Below are 14,412 nucleotides of genomic sequence, written 5' to 3' on the forward strand. Positions count from 1 at the left end.
TCAGTCTTTTATCTGGCTCACTCCTTATCCTAAAGTTTTAGCCCAGGCCTTATTTCCTTCAGAAAATGCTTTCTGACTACCGCAGGCCAGTTTAGGATATCCCTCCCTCGTCCGTGTTTCTGTCATATCCTGTCCCTAGCTCCACCGTTGTACTGCCAGTTTCATGTCAATGTCTGGCAGCATCTCCACCTTCCGAAACTTCTTTCTTCCTTACCCAACCCTAATTTTGTTTCAGTATCTCTCTTCCTACAGTGCTTCAGAGGAAGCTGACCCTACCCCTAGATGAAGGGGTGGATTCTGATTAGACTTAAGTCAACTGCCCCCCAAACCATTACTGGTTTGGGATGGACATAAGACCAAAGTTGGCCCAATCAAATAAAGGAAGGATTTACATTCCATAGTTGGATAAATGGTCTTCTCTTGCCCTCTCCTACGGAGTGTTATTAATACTAAGGGAAGAGACCTGATTTCCTCAGACAGTCTTACAGTCAGGATGGAAATAAGCCTTATGATACAATAGCATTGTAAGTGGAAGTGCTAAGAGACCTGCATACTTGATAACTGACTGACTTTTTTAATCAACCAGCCCTGGAAGGCTGCCTTATCTCTCTATGTTCTATTATGGGAGATAACATCTTCATTGTTTCAGTGACTTTTAGTCAAGTTTCCACTGCTTCCAGCCAAAAGCATCCTCACTGAAATAAGTTGCAATTACAGAATTAACAATTTCAAATACTAAATAAAATACAAAGAAGTAATAATTTTAGTACTTTGACCAAGCTATGCTTTGTTGAAATGATCCTTGAAAGAGAAGAAAAATTCAAATACGCACTTAATTAGAAAAGACAGATAAGTAATCCCAAGAAGAAATTACAGATTGAACAAAGACATAGAGGTAGAAACATATGTAATGATTTCAGAGGCTAGTGTATGGACAAATCTGGCTAGAGTAGATGGCTTACAAAGGGAAATAAAAATAGAAAGGTACGGAAATTCACAATGTGGAAAGCCTTCAATAATTTTTCTCCAGTTATTTTTTTTTTTTTTTTTTGGTTGAGAGCCCACTGGCCCACGTGGGAATCGAACCGGCAGCCTTCGGAGCCAGGAGCACGGAGCTCCAACCGCCTGCGCCACCCGGCCGGCCCTCCAGTTATTTTTTAAAACCAATTTGGTTTCAACTTTATCAGTGATGTTTTCTTGTTTAGGCCACTAGTCATGAGTATATGGGTAACTTTTTTACCTTTTCATATATCTTAAATATTTCATTTTAAAAAGAGGTATATATTCCTGTACATGCACACCTGTGATAGTTTAATCGATAAATTAGGCACAGTAAGAGATTAACAACTAATAAACGAGAACAATTATAGAACGATAAAAGGCATTATATTTTGTCAAAAAAGTTCATTATTATTTTCATTTATAAATGTCCAAAAATATCTTGATAAATATTAACCTTTGCCATCTAAAATGAAACCATTTTACTAGGAAAAACAAAAACTTTCCATTCAAAATAAACTATCATATGAATGTGAATTCTATGAAATTCTAATACCTCAGAAATGTAAAGATCAGCTTGTTTTAGTAACTCCCCAATAATTAGAACATTCGAAGTAGTACCATCTCCTGTAATGTCATCCTGGGCTGTTGCTACTTTTGCTATCAAGGAAGCTGTTGGGTGTTGAATTTGCTAGAAAAAGCAAGCAACAGATTAAATAAGAGAGAGAATGATATAAAAAATTGCCCACCAAAAACAAGATAACCTAAGAATCAATAGTAAAACTAAGAAACAAATTAAGTTTCATTCTACAGGTTCACAAATTTTATATTATCAATACTTAATAAACGTCAAGACCAAGTTAAAAATTGAGAACTACTGATGTTTGAACACTTTGCAAGTCTTTGCTACAGAATGCAATGCCATTTCTAAAATTAGGTTAAATCCTTCAATCTCAAAGATGAATATATTTACTAAAATTGCAAAGGGTTTTTTATCTTTCCATGATTATAAAGAACACAATGCAGTGCCTTTAAAAGATGTAACTAATTTGGAAGTATCCTTAAGCTATTACTTGGACTATACAAAGATTGGAAAACAGCCGCAAACACATTTTTGATCGAGGTTTTATCCAACAAGCATATCTCCTGACTGCAGGAGTTAGCTGACAGCCTTGGTTTGAAGATATACAAACTGAACCATGTTCTCAAGGAAGGCTTATTAATATTTATTAAAGTCAGCAGCCCAAGCTCACCATCTCGTGTAGCAGCACATTGCCATCTTTGGTGAGTTTGATGTCACCTGCACCAGAAACAAGCCTGTTCAGAAAACAGTGATGTTACTAATTTCATATGGCAAAAGTCAAGCAAGACTCCCAGTGCTTGCCACTCCACTATCTTTAATGTAGGAAACGAGCCTTGGAAAATTTCCATAGTACCATGGAAATACCGTAGTAATCACCACCATTTTCATCCCATAGAATCACTTCTCCCCCAGATGGACTGCTATGGTGATTTCATTCCAAATGGAGGATTTACAAGTTTAAGAATAAGAGTAGTTGATGAGTTAAGAACAGTGGTTTGGTCAAGAAGGGTACTTGGAAGTCTACACCACAAAGTCATGAATTTCCTACAGGTTTTTTATTTTGGTGAAACGTTACCATTCACTCAACTTAGTTTCTTCTCTCACCCCTCACATTCATTGGATTTTCAAGTTATATCAATTTTACATCCTAAAGGTCTCTTGAATCTACCCCATCCTCTCCGTTTCCATTATCATCATTTGTAGTCTGAACTAATTAGCATCCAGATATCTCTGAATTTGAATCTACCCTCCAAATTACATTTATCTTTCTAAAAGGCATTGTGACTCACTCATTTCCCTGATCAAAAATCTTTCAATGATTTTCATGTTGAACATCACCTTTAAGGAAAAATCCAAACTATTTAGCAATGGCATAGTTGACCTTTCCCAATCTGCTTATGTATATTTTTCCTGTCTCCTCTACCAAAATGAGATGTTGTGGTAAAATCTTGTGGTTGCCCTGGATGGCTCAGTTGGTTGGAGCATGTCCTCTCAACCACAAGGTTGCCGGTTCGACTCCCTCAAGGGATGGTGGGCTGCGTCCCCTGCAACTAGAAAACGGCAACTGGACCTGGAGCTGAGCTGCGCCCTCCACAACTAAGACTGAAAGGACAACAACTTGACTTGGAAAAAAAAAACAACAACACGTCCTGGAAGTACACACTGTTCCCCAATAAAATCCTGTAAAAAAAAAAAAAAAAAAAATCTTGTGGTTGCCTTAATACATCATGTTTGTTTTTGTTTCTGTTGGATTTATACCATTGGGCTTTCTTGTTCCTGAAGCTGCTCTATCTAGAAGAACTTTCCTCCCATTTCCAAATGGTGAACTCGATTTGTCTTTCAAGACTCTGGTCAAAAATCATCCACAGAAGTCCTAGCCACAGCAGTCAGACAAGAAAAATAAATAAAAGGCATCCAAACTGGAAAGAAAGAAGTAAAACTGTCATCATTTGCAGATAACACGATACTATATAGAAAGAACCCTAAATATCCCACCAAAAAATTAATAGAATTGATAAACGAATTCAGTAAAACAGCAGGATAGAAAATTAATGTTCAGAAATCGGTTGCATTTTTATACACCAATAAAGAACTATCAGAAAGAGAAATTTGAAAAACAATCCCATTTACAATAACATTAAAAATATAAAATAAAATATCTAGGAATAAATTGAACTAAGGAGGTGAAAGACCTGTACTTGGAAAACTGTAAGACATTGAAGAAAGAAATTGAAGAAGATACACATAAATGGAAGCATATACCGTGCTTATGGGTAGGAAGAATTCACATCATTAAAATGTCCATACTACCCAAAGCAATATACAGACTCAGTGCAATCCCTAACAAAATACCAATAACATTTTTCACAAAACTAAAACAAATAGTCCTAAAATTTATATGGAACCACAAAAGACCCCAAATAACCAAAGCAATCTTGAGAAACAAGGACAAAGTTAGAGGTGCCACGCCACCTGACATCAAACTATACTACAACACTACAGTAATCAAAACAGTATGGCACTGGCATAAAAACAATCACATAGATCAATGGAACAGAATAGAGAGACCAGAAATAAACCCAGGCCTAATGGTCAACACCATGACAAAGGAGACAAGAACATACAATGGGGTAAAGACAGTCTCTCCAATAAATGGTGTTGGGAATACTGGACAGACACATGCAAAAAAATGAAACTAGACCACTCTCTTACCACACACAAAAATAAACTCAAAATGGATTAAAGACTTAAATGTATTAAGACCTGAAACCATAAAACTCCTAGAAGAAACCATAGGCAGTAAACTCTTTGAAATTGCTCTCAGCAAAATTTTTGTGGCTATATCTCCTCAGGCAAGGAAAACAAAAGAAAAAATAAACGGAACTATATCAAACTAAAAAGTTTCTGCACAGTAAAGGAAACAATCAACAAAAAGACAACCTACTGAAAATGGGAGAAGATACCAATGATAGATCCAATAAGGGGTTAATATCCAAAATATACAAGTTCCCCTCTTAGTTGTGAGTCCTTAGGCAAGTTACTTGGATGCTATGTGACTAAGGTTCTTCATATCTGTTCATCCTTTCAGCATATATTTATTTAGTACCATTATTTTCTTTAGAAGAGAGTAAGGGAAAGAGACTAGTGAGGGCAAAAAGGTATAAGAGGAACACATACAACTTAACACCAAAAAAAAAAAAAGATTAAAAAATGGGCAGAAGACTTGAATACACATTTCTCCAAAGAGGACATACAGATGGCCAATAGACATATGAAAAGATGCTCAACATCACTAATCATAGAGAAATTCAAATTAAAACCATAATAATATATCACACCTGTCGATGGCCATCGACACCAGAATGGCCATCATCAATTAATCAACAAACAACAAGTGTTGGTGAGGATGCGGAGAAAAGAGGAACCCTTACGCACTGTTGGTAGTATTGTAAATTGTCTCAGCCACTATGGAAAACAATATGGAAGTTCCTCAAAAACTTAAAAATAGAACTCCCTTATGACCCAACAATTCCAGTTCTGGGTATTGATCCAAAGAAATCCAGAACACTAATTCAAACAGATATGGGCACCCCTATGTTCACTGCAGCATTTACAATAGCCAAGATATGGAAGCAACCTCCTAAGAGGCCATCGATAGACAAATGGATTAAGAAGATGTAATATATGTGTGTGTGTATATATATATATATATATATATATATATATATATTATGTGTGTGTGTGTGTGTGTATATATATATATATATATATATATATATACACACACACACAATGGATTACTCAGCCATAAAAAAAGAATGAAATCTTACCATTTGTGACAACATGGATAGACCTAGAGAGTACTATGCTAAGTGAAGTAAGTCAGACAGCGAAAGACAAATATGATTTCACTTATATGTGGAACCTAAAAAAAATAAATGAAAACAGAAACAAACTCATAGATATAGAGAACAAATTGATGGTCATCATATGGGAAGGCAGGTTGGAGGGATGGATTAAAAACCTGAAGGGATTAAGAAGCACAAATTGCCAGTTACAAAAATAGTCACAGGGATGTAAAGTACAGCATACCATGTTTCCCCGAAAATAAAACCTAACTGGAAAATAAGCTCTAGCATGATTTTTCAGGATGCTCGTAATATAAAATAAGCCCTACGTATTTCCCCGAAAATAAGACTGAGTCTTATATTAACTTTTGCTCCAAAAGACACATTAGGCTTCACAGACATTACCCGGAGTAGGATTTTTACTGATGTATCCCCTGGAGCTAGGGAAGTAAGAGAGAAAATAAACATGTGGGATTACATCAAACTAAAAAGTTTTTTCACAGCAAAGGAAACCATCAATAAAACAAAAAGGGATCCTACTGAATGGGAAAAGATATTTGCCAATGATATATCTGATAAGGGGTTAATATCACAAATCTATAAAAAAACTCACTCAACTCAACTCCAAAAAAGCAAACAACCCAATTAAAAAATGGGCAGAGGACTTGAAGAGACATTTTTCTAAAAAGGACATACAGAAGGCAAACAGACATATGAAGAAATGCTCAACTTCACTAACCATCAGAGAAATGCAAATAAAAACCACAATGAGATACCACCTCACTCCAGTCAAAATGGCTATCATCAATAAATCAACAAATAACAAATGCTGGTGCGGATGTGGAGAAAAGGGAACGCTAGTGCACTGTTGGTGGGATTGCAGATTAGTGCAGCCACTATGGAAAACAGTATGGAGGTATCTCAGGAATCTGAAAATGGAACTACCCCATGATCCAGTAATTCCACTCCTAGGCATCTACCCGGAGAATTCCAAAACTCCAATTCAAAAATCTGTATGCACTCCTGTGTTTATTGCAGCACTATACACAATAGCCAAGACATGGAAACAACCGAAATGCCCATCGGTCGATGACTGGATTAAGAAACTGTGGTACATTTATACAATGGAGTATTACGCAGCCATAAAGAAGAAAGAAATCTTACCATTTGCAACAACATGGATGGACGTAGAGAACATTATGTTAAGTGAAATAAGTCAGACAGAGAAAGACAAGTACCATATGATCTCACTTATGTGCAGAATCTAAAGAAAAGAATAAGTGAATGACCTAATCAGAAACAGTTTTGGAGACAAAGAGGAAAAACTGAGGATGGGCGGGGGGGTGGGGATAAGGGGGAAGGTGAGGGGATTAGAAAACAGTCGGTAACCACAAGATGGCCACGGGGTTTCCAACTATAATTTTATATATATATATATAAAAGTAGTTATGGGGATGTTGGGTATAGCATAAAGAATATAATCAATAATATTGTAATAAATATGTATGGTGTCAGAGGGATACTAGATTTGTTGGGGTAAAAGATGGGAGAGGGTCTAGGGGCAGGGTGAAAAAGGTGAAGGGATTAAGAAGTGCAAATTGGTAGCTACAAAATAGTCATGGGGATGAAGGGTACAGCATAAGGAATATAGTCAGTAATACTGTAATAACTATATAGGTATCAGCTGGGTACTAGATTTATTGGGGTGATCACTTCGTAAGTTATACAAATGTCTAATCACTGTAATACACCTGAAACTAATATACTATCGTATATCAACTGTAATTAAAAAATAAAACAATTATTTTTTTAAAAAGACACAGTAGGGCTTATTTTATATTACGAGCATCCTGAAAAATCATGCTACGGCTTCCTTTCCGGTTGGGTCTTAATTTCGGGGAAACACGGTAGGACACATAGTCAATAATGTTGTAATAACTATGCATAGCGATAACCTGCCAGGGGGATCACTTCGTAAGGTATGTAAAATGTTTAATCCTTACGTTGTGTAACTGAGACTAACATATTACGTCAACTGCAAATGAAAAATAACTTTAAAAAATAAGATCATTTCCACTATTGTAATTGGGAAAAGACCCCCCAAAAATCCGTGATTTGAGAGGATTCTTCTTCGCCCATCAATAATCAGTCCGTGTCCCTCAGTATAATCGCACACGTGGATGCGTGAACGGACAGGCGTACGTACGTTCGTGGTCGTACACACATTCCGTCTCTACCAAACCTCAAGAACTGAAACTATGTGGGCCAGGAGCGTGTTCCCAGCATCCCAGGTCGTACCTAAGTGCTGTCCTTCAGCGCTAATATTATTTTGCTCCTTCCTCTAAGACTGTCTCCTCTTACACCTTGCTGCCCACACTGGTCGCTTTCCCTCACTCTCTTCTAAAGAAAATAATGGTGCTAAATAAATCAATGCTGGAGGGAGGAACAGACGTGCAGGACCTTAGTCAGAGCGTGCACGTAAGGTGCCTAAGGATGACACTACGGAGGAGGGGACTTGGATTGGAACCCAGGCTGCAAACCCCACGCCCTCTGCACAGCACACGGCCAAACAAAACGGAAAGGAAGGGCGTACAGCATTAAAGACAAGGGAGTTAGAGGGCGTGTGTTCCTTATGAAACGCGACATGAACTGACTTCCTAATTGCACAGGAACCTTAAGGAACATCGGTGGGGTGGGGTGGCGGGGTGACAGATTCAGCCGTGGAGCCTTCTCCTCGGGAAGGCTTTTCTCCCCCTCCACCATCAGGATAGAGATGCCCTCAGGGAAGGAACGAGACAGAGGGAAACCAGGCCCCCAAGTGTGTGCACTTTGCTCGAATCTCTTCGCGTTTGCGACGTTTGCCTCGGTGCGCGCTGCGACACCGACCAAGCGCAGTCGCCCCAACCGCCGCTCCAACCGCCGTCTCACATCTTCATGGTGCCCTTAGGACCCAAGTTGGTCCGCAGCACGTCCTGCAGCCCTCGAGCGGCGCATATATTGACGGCCAAGGCCGCCTGGGCCCGCGCCACCTCGGCCTTGGAGTTGATCGCCTTTATTGCAGACATAACCCGAAGGAAGAAGGAGCCATCCAACCGGCACCAAACCGCCGGACCGCGAATTTCAGGGCCCTCCGGGCGCCAGGGCGCACGCTCCGAAACCTCCGCCAATCCCCGACCGCACAGGAAGTGACGTGCACAAACCTCGCCGGGACGGAAGCCAGAACCGCCTGGGGTCCGGTCGCAAACATGGCGTCCCCCGCCTCGGCTCGGGCTTCGGGCGGGAAGCGAGTGGTGAGTCAAGATGAATTGCGGCGGTTGATGAAGGAGAAGCAGCGTCTGAGCACCAACCGGAAACGCATCGACTCTCCCCTCGCGAGGTACAACCGTGTGGGGCAGCTGAGTTGTGTGCTGTGCAACACCCCGGTTAAGAGCGAGCTCCTGTGGCCCACGCACGTCCTGGGGAAGCAGCACCGAGAGAAAGTCGCGGGACTGAAAGATGCGAGGGACGCCAGCGAGGGGCCGTCGACCAGCGCTGTGCCTCCGTCCTCCAAGAGGAAGGCGCCGGACGCGGGTGGCCACGAGGCCAAAAGAGCGAAGGCCCCCGCGGGACAGCCCTCCACGGCCGCCTTGCCCACCGACGCGGACACAGCGGGCAAGGAGTCCACGAGAGCCCCTGCCGGTAAGGCTTCGGGACGCGCTCCACTCCCTGGTGACGAGGAGGAGGAGGCAGGAGGAGAAAAGAGACGCGGGGACGCGCCGGGCGCGGAGCACTCGCTCTCGTGCCCCCGGGAGGCCCCGGGCGGCGTCCTGCCGAGCGGCTTCCCGCCGGCGGATCCCCCCGAGGCCCCTGTGCTTCCTCATTCCGGGTCCATCGAGAAAGCGGAAGTGCACGGAAAGGTCGCGGCGAGGCGGGAAAACACGGCGGAAGCGCTCCCGGAAGGGTTTTTCGACGACCCTGAGGTCGACGCGAGGGTACGAAAGGTGGACGCCCCGAAGGACCAGATGGACAAGGAGTGGGACGAGTTCCAGAAGGCCATGCGACAGGTCGACACCATCTCCGACGCCATCGTCGCCGAGGAGGACGAGGAGGGGCGGCTGGACCGGCAGATCGGGGAGATCGACGAGCAGATCGAGTGTTACCGGCGGGTGGAGAACCTGCGGAACCGCCAGGACGAAATCAGACAGAAACTGCGCGAGGTTCTGAGCATCAAAGAGCTGCAGAAGAAGGAGGACGAGCACGTCGGCAGCGACGACGAGGGCGAACTGCAGGATCTGTTGTCGCAGGACTGGAGGGTGAAAGGGGCTCTGCTGTAGGGTTCGGGGCCCCGGGGCGTGTGGCACTCGGCGCCGCGGCCCCAGACGGTTGCCCCGTGGGTTACTCCAGGGCGGTGCGGTAACTGGGCCGGGCTGGTGCCGCGAGCGCTGTGGGAAATGCGCGTAAATCGTTTTAGAGGTGAAGGTGTTTGGACATGTTTGAAGTAAATGCGAAAATGCCAACTTTTTCACCTGTTTACGGATTTAAATGTATGATTTGGGGGGGGGGGGTTGGAAAATCTGTGAGCTGTAAATATTGTACATAGTTAAATATATATTTACTTAGGTAATTCTGTTTGTAACTTTGTAACAGGAGTAAGCCCAACAGGCAGGCATTTAGAGGAAATACCAAGCGTGGTGTTTGGGATGTTTATGGCTTTTAATGTTCTCGCCCCCTAAATCAAACTCGAGAGTGGGAGGGGCTTTGCTGTTCTGTGTTTAGAAACATTGCTCATGGATACATAAGTCATTCAGGGCTAATGAGTTCTGCGAGTATTCTGTTTCTGTTCCAACAACATGCTGCAGGAGAACATGGTGAAAAATATATGCCAAACATGACCAGCCTCAACCCAAAATTTCTCTTGATTAAACCAATGATTCTCAGATGTAGGTGCACGTGAATCACCTATGAAGCTTTCTAAAAATGTGTGTGCCCAAGCCCTGCCATTAGAGAGATTTCAGTAAATCTGGAGTGGGGCCCACGCATCTGTATTAATTTTGAAAGCTTCCCAGTTTATTTTAATTACACGGAAGTTGGAGAGCCACTGCCCTAAATCCAGAACCCACTGATAAGTTTTCAGGCTTTGTTTTTTCTTCAACTAACACGTTCCGTAAGTTTACTGTCTATTGTATAAAATCAATATTACCTTTTTAAAATATTCCATCCAGTCTTAAATTTTATTACTACATTTTGGGGCAAATTAGCATTCAGAGTTATCAGTTCTGTCTATCGTAGAAAGAATATACAGTAAATCTTCACTTCACATCCTTGATATGTTCTTGGAACTGCAGCAAAATGATACAATGAAATGAATTTTACCATAGGTAATTGATATGAACAAGAATTAAATTCCTACAGCATTTCATCAGTGTTATGAAAGGATGTTGAATGGAAGAAATGACATTATTCAAGGACCTGCTATATAAGTTGTTTTCTCAAGGAGTAACAGTTGCCTTGTGCTGGTCATTGATCATTTAAATCACTTCTTCTCCCTTTGGAGATAGAGGTATTCAAATAGGAAAAAAGGAATTAGCAATGTCTGGACATAGAAATGCATACAGCATATTCAAATAAAAGAACAGTAATAATAATAGCTAAGACTTACAGAGTTCTTACTACATAGGGTTCTAAGAGCTTTGTATAAATTCGGTCTAGTTTCCCTAAAACCCAGGTTTTATGGAGGAGAGTACATAAAGAGATAAGATATGAAAAAACCTTGTATGCTAGACAAAAGAATTCTTCCTGTAGGCAATGTGGAAAAAGGGAAGTTTTTGAGCAAAGAATTACATCTGCAAAGGAAGATGATTTTAGTTGCAGTATTATATAGAATGGAATGAACATGGATAGGGGAAAAGGAAGCTGTTAGACTACTTGAAAACTAGATTTTAAAAGCAAGGTGACCAAGACTTTGATTAGGTATAGATTGAGAGAAAAAGAATAGAATTTAGAGAATTTCGCAGGAAGAGCTAACATTTTAGTGACTTGAAGTGGAAGAAAAACAGGCGTGATATAGAATTAAGGGTTTTAGGGGTTTGTTTTGTTTTGTTTTCAATTTCAAACATGCCTTTTCCATAAGTACACCGATTTTAATCCAGAAATGTAAACATCCCTGGGCCTGAAGATTCAGTATCTTGATGGGGTATAACAAATGATTTCCTTGACAGTAGATGCTGCATTGCACTGAAGTGGTCAGTGGTCAGCTTGTTTGTAACCAGAAGTTTTGAATTCAGACCAGGAATTACATTGAGTGTTACTGCCCTCAGGTTAGAGTTGAATATCACTGGGCAGAGCCCTGAATTAAAGATACATTGCTTCTTCGTTGAGCTTTTAGGGGTTTTTTAGTGTGGGTGCCTAAAAGAAGTTATCTTACACTTACTGAGAATATTAATTCTCTTGCTGTCATTTGTTGCTTTATTATTTCAGAAGATGAGACAGTACAAGATGGGTTTGAATGGTGGGCCCTGGTGGCATAAGAGGCTAGGCTAATGATTTAGAGGAGCACTGTCCATTTAAAAATACTGCCACATACATATTTTAAATTTTAGTAGCCACATAAAGTTAAAAAATGTGAAATTACTTGTAACATTTTATTTAATCCAGTATGTCCAAAATATTGTTTCAATATGCAATCGATATTTAAACATTATTAAGGAAATCTTTTTACATTTTAGGCATTCTACATTTTTTCAACCTGAGTGTATCTAACAGTACATCTCAGTTTAGACTGGCCACATTTCAAGTACTCACCAACCATATATGACTAATGGCCACCATAAAGACAGTGCAGATTTAAAGAGAAAGGTATACAGCTGGAAAAATAAAGCATGCTCAGAAGGTAGTGAGCAGGCCAATGTAATTAGACCACAGTGTTCATTCCTGACAACAATGAAAGTTAATGATCGGAAAAGTAGATTATGCACCATTGTAGAGGGCTTTGGCTGTCATGCTCTGAGGAGTTGGAACTTTATAGACTTTAACATTTGAGTATCCTTAATGGCTAGTGATCTCGGGCAAGTCACCTCTCTGAACCTTAGTTCGCTATGATACCTCACAGGGTGTGGTGAGAGGCAACTATTTCTGCTAGTGGTGTCTGGTCTTCCCCTGCTGCATGCTACTAACTTGTTAACTTGATCATAGGCTAACAATTCGGTCCCCTTAATTTCCTCTTTAAAATGAGAGAATTAAAGCAGATAATTTTCTTGAGGTTTCTTTTAACTCCCTAATCCTTTATTTTGCCATGAGACAAATGGCACCTCACCTTTTAAGTCATTTGATTGACTATCTGAAGACAGAAATGGCTAAAGTATTACTACTTTTGCCTGCAGTTTGCCCAGGATAGTCCCAGTTGTCTTATTGTAATTAATGAATAGAGCCTCCTTTCACTCTCAGTACTGACCCTTTTTGCAGAGAGAGAGAGAGACAGAGAGAGACAGACTTACCTACCTAACTGTTTGATAGGAGGAAAAACCACTTTTCTAATGAACACGGACTGGAACATTCTTAATGGAAATAGTATGTGTCCTGTTGATGAACCAATTGGCTAGCTACTTGGCTGGATGTTTGTAGGGGGATTTGAGTAAATATGTGGGTAGGAATGGTGGCTTGAGAGGGGACTCTTTAATACTAAGAGTCTTGTAGCCTGTATCATACTAGGAATTTAGAAGATTTAAATTTGTACAGGGGAAAAGAAAATCCCAAACTACATTCTATTTTCTATCTACCTTTCCTCCCTCAGTGATCTCACCCATTCCCATGGGTTTAAATACCACCTATATCCTGATGACTCCCGATTTATATCCCTAGACTTGACCTTTCTCCTGGGAGTTATCCTTCATTCCCTTTTCTCAGCCCCCAACCTTAGCTTTAGTTAAGTCCTGACAGCTCTCCCTCTAAAATATGCCCAGAATCTGTCCACTTCTCTGTCTCCACTGGTCCTAGCCACCAACATCTCTTGCATTAACTGTTGCCTGTTTTCCCCAACCTAGCTGCAATCTGTTATCAACAAGGTACTAAGAGTGATCTTTTAAAATTTTAGGTCAAGTCACTGTCACTTAAAATTCTTCATTCTTGCATCACATTTGGGGAGAGGCGGAAGGCAATCAGGCCCTTAGCAAACCTATTAGGGCTCAGCAGCTGCTAATTCAAATGTCTATCACACATGAACTGGTGACCACATTCCCATGAAAGGGGAATGGGAGGGGACAGGAAAGCATAACTGCTCTGCTGAAACCAATTATTGTCATTCAGTAATAGTGGCCTGGCATGGCCAAGTTTTAATTTTCAAGAGAAATTGCAAGTCAAGATTGTTATTTTTGGTTTTAGTGAAACCTCAAACACCACCATATGGGCTGAATGTGATCCATGGGCCCCCACTTTGTGACCTATCTTTTGATTTCATCTGCCACACTTCCCCCTTTATTCTCTATGTCCCATGTCTCACTAGCAAACTCTGTTCCTCAAACATGCCATTTCAGGACCTGTACCAGGTTCCTCTGCTTGGAACCTGACTTCAAATAGCTTGGCATTCTTCTCATTCATTCCTCAGCCCTAATGTCTTTCTCAGATGACATAAACAGCTATCTTCCCACCTGTCACTATCACATTATTCTATGAATTCATTAAGTTTATCACTATCTTAAATTAGCTGTATTTGTACATACATTGTGTTTCTCCCCACCAAAATGTAAACTCCACAAGGGCAGGGAGCTTGTGTGTCTTGTTCACAGCCTAAAATGCCAGGCACATAATAAAGTTCAATAAACATCTGTTGAATGAATAATACCGGCATAGTTTGGAAAAGTAAAAAACAAAAAAGACCCAGCTGACTGATGGAAGTCAGAACCAGAACAAAAGTCAGTTCAACAGCTTAAAGGGCTAAGAAATCTTTTCCTGCCTTGCGTTTTCCTTCTTGGGCATATGAAGCCCTTACCTATTCTGAGAGAAGCAGCA

General features: G+C 41.0%; 2 protein-coding genes across 2 annotated transcripts in view; one reads left to right on the top strand and one right to left on the bottom strand.

Moving 5' to 3' along the window:
- CCT6B (chaperonin containing TCP1 subunit 6B) overlaps nucleotides 1-8,495 on the bottom strand; it is a gene marked incomplete at its 5' end in the record, with an annotated part of 32,990 nt that extends 24,495 nt beyond the window's left edge. The window contains 3 exons of the mRNA XM_081027428.1: nucleotides 1,556-1,690; nucleotides 2,253-2,316; nucleotides 8,359-8,495. Coding sequence (XP_080883554.1) covers nucleotides 1,556-1,690; nucleotides 2,253-2,316; nucleotides 8,359-8,495 — 336 coding nt within the window. The remainder of the gene's footprint in view (nucleotides 1-1,555; nucleotides 1,691-2,252; nucleotides 2,317-8,358) is intronic.
- ZNF830 (zinc finger protein 830) lies at nucleotides 7,122-12,116 on the top strand. The gene has a single exon (XM_081027427.1). It carries the CDS (start codon nucleotides 8,676-8,678, stop codon nucleotides 9,741-9,743), a length of 1,068 nt encoding a protein of 355 aa, XP_080883553.1. The 5' UTR covers nucleotides 7,122-8,675; the 3' UTR covers nucleotides 9,744-12,116.
- Nucleotides 12,117-14,412: the final 2,296 nt, after the last annotated feature.

Source organism: Rhinolophus hipposideros (genome assembly GCF_964194185.1).
Source record: "Rhinolophus hipposideros genome assembly, chromosome: 20".
NCBI classification, from domain to species: domain Eukaryota; kingdom Metazoa; phylum Chordata; class Mammalia; order Chiroptera; family Rhinolophidae; genus Rhinolophus; species Rhinolophus hipposideros.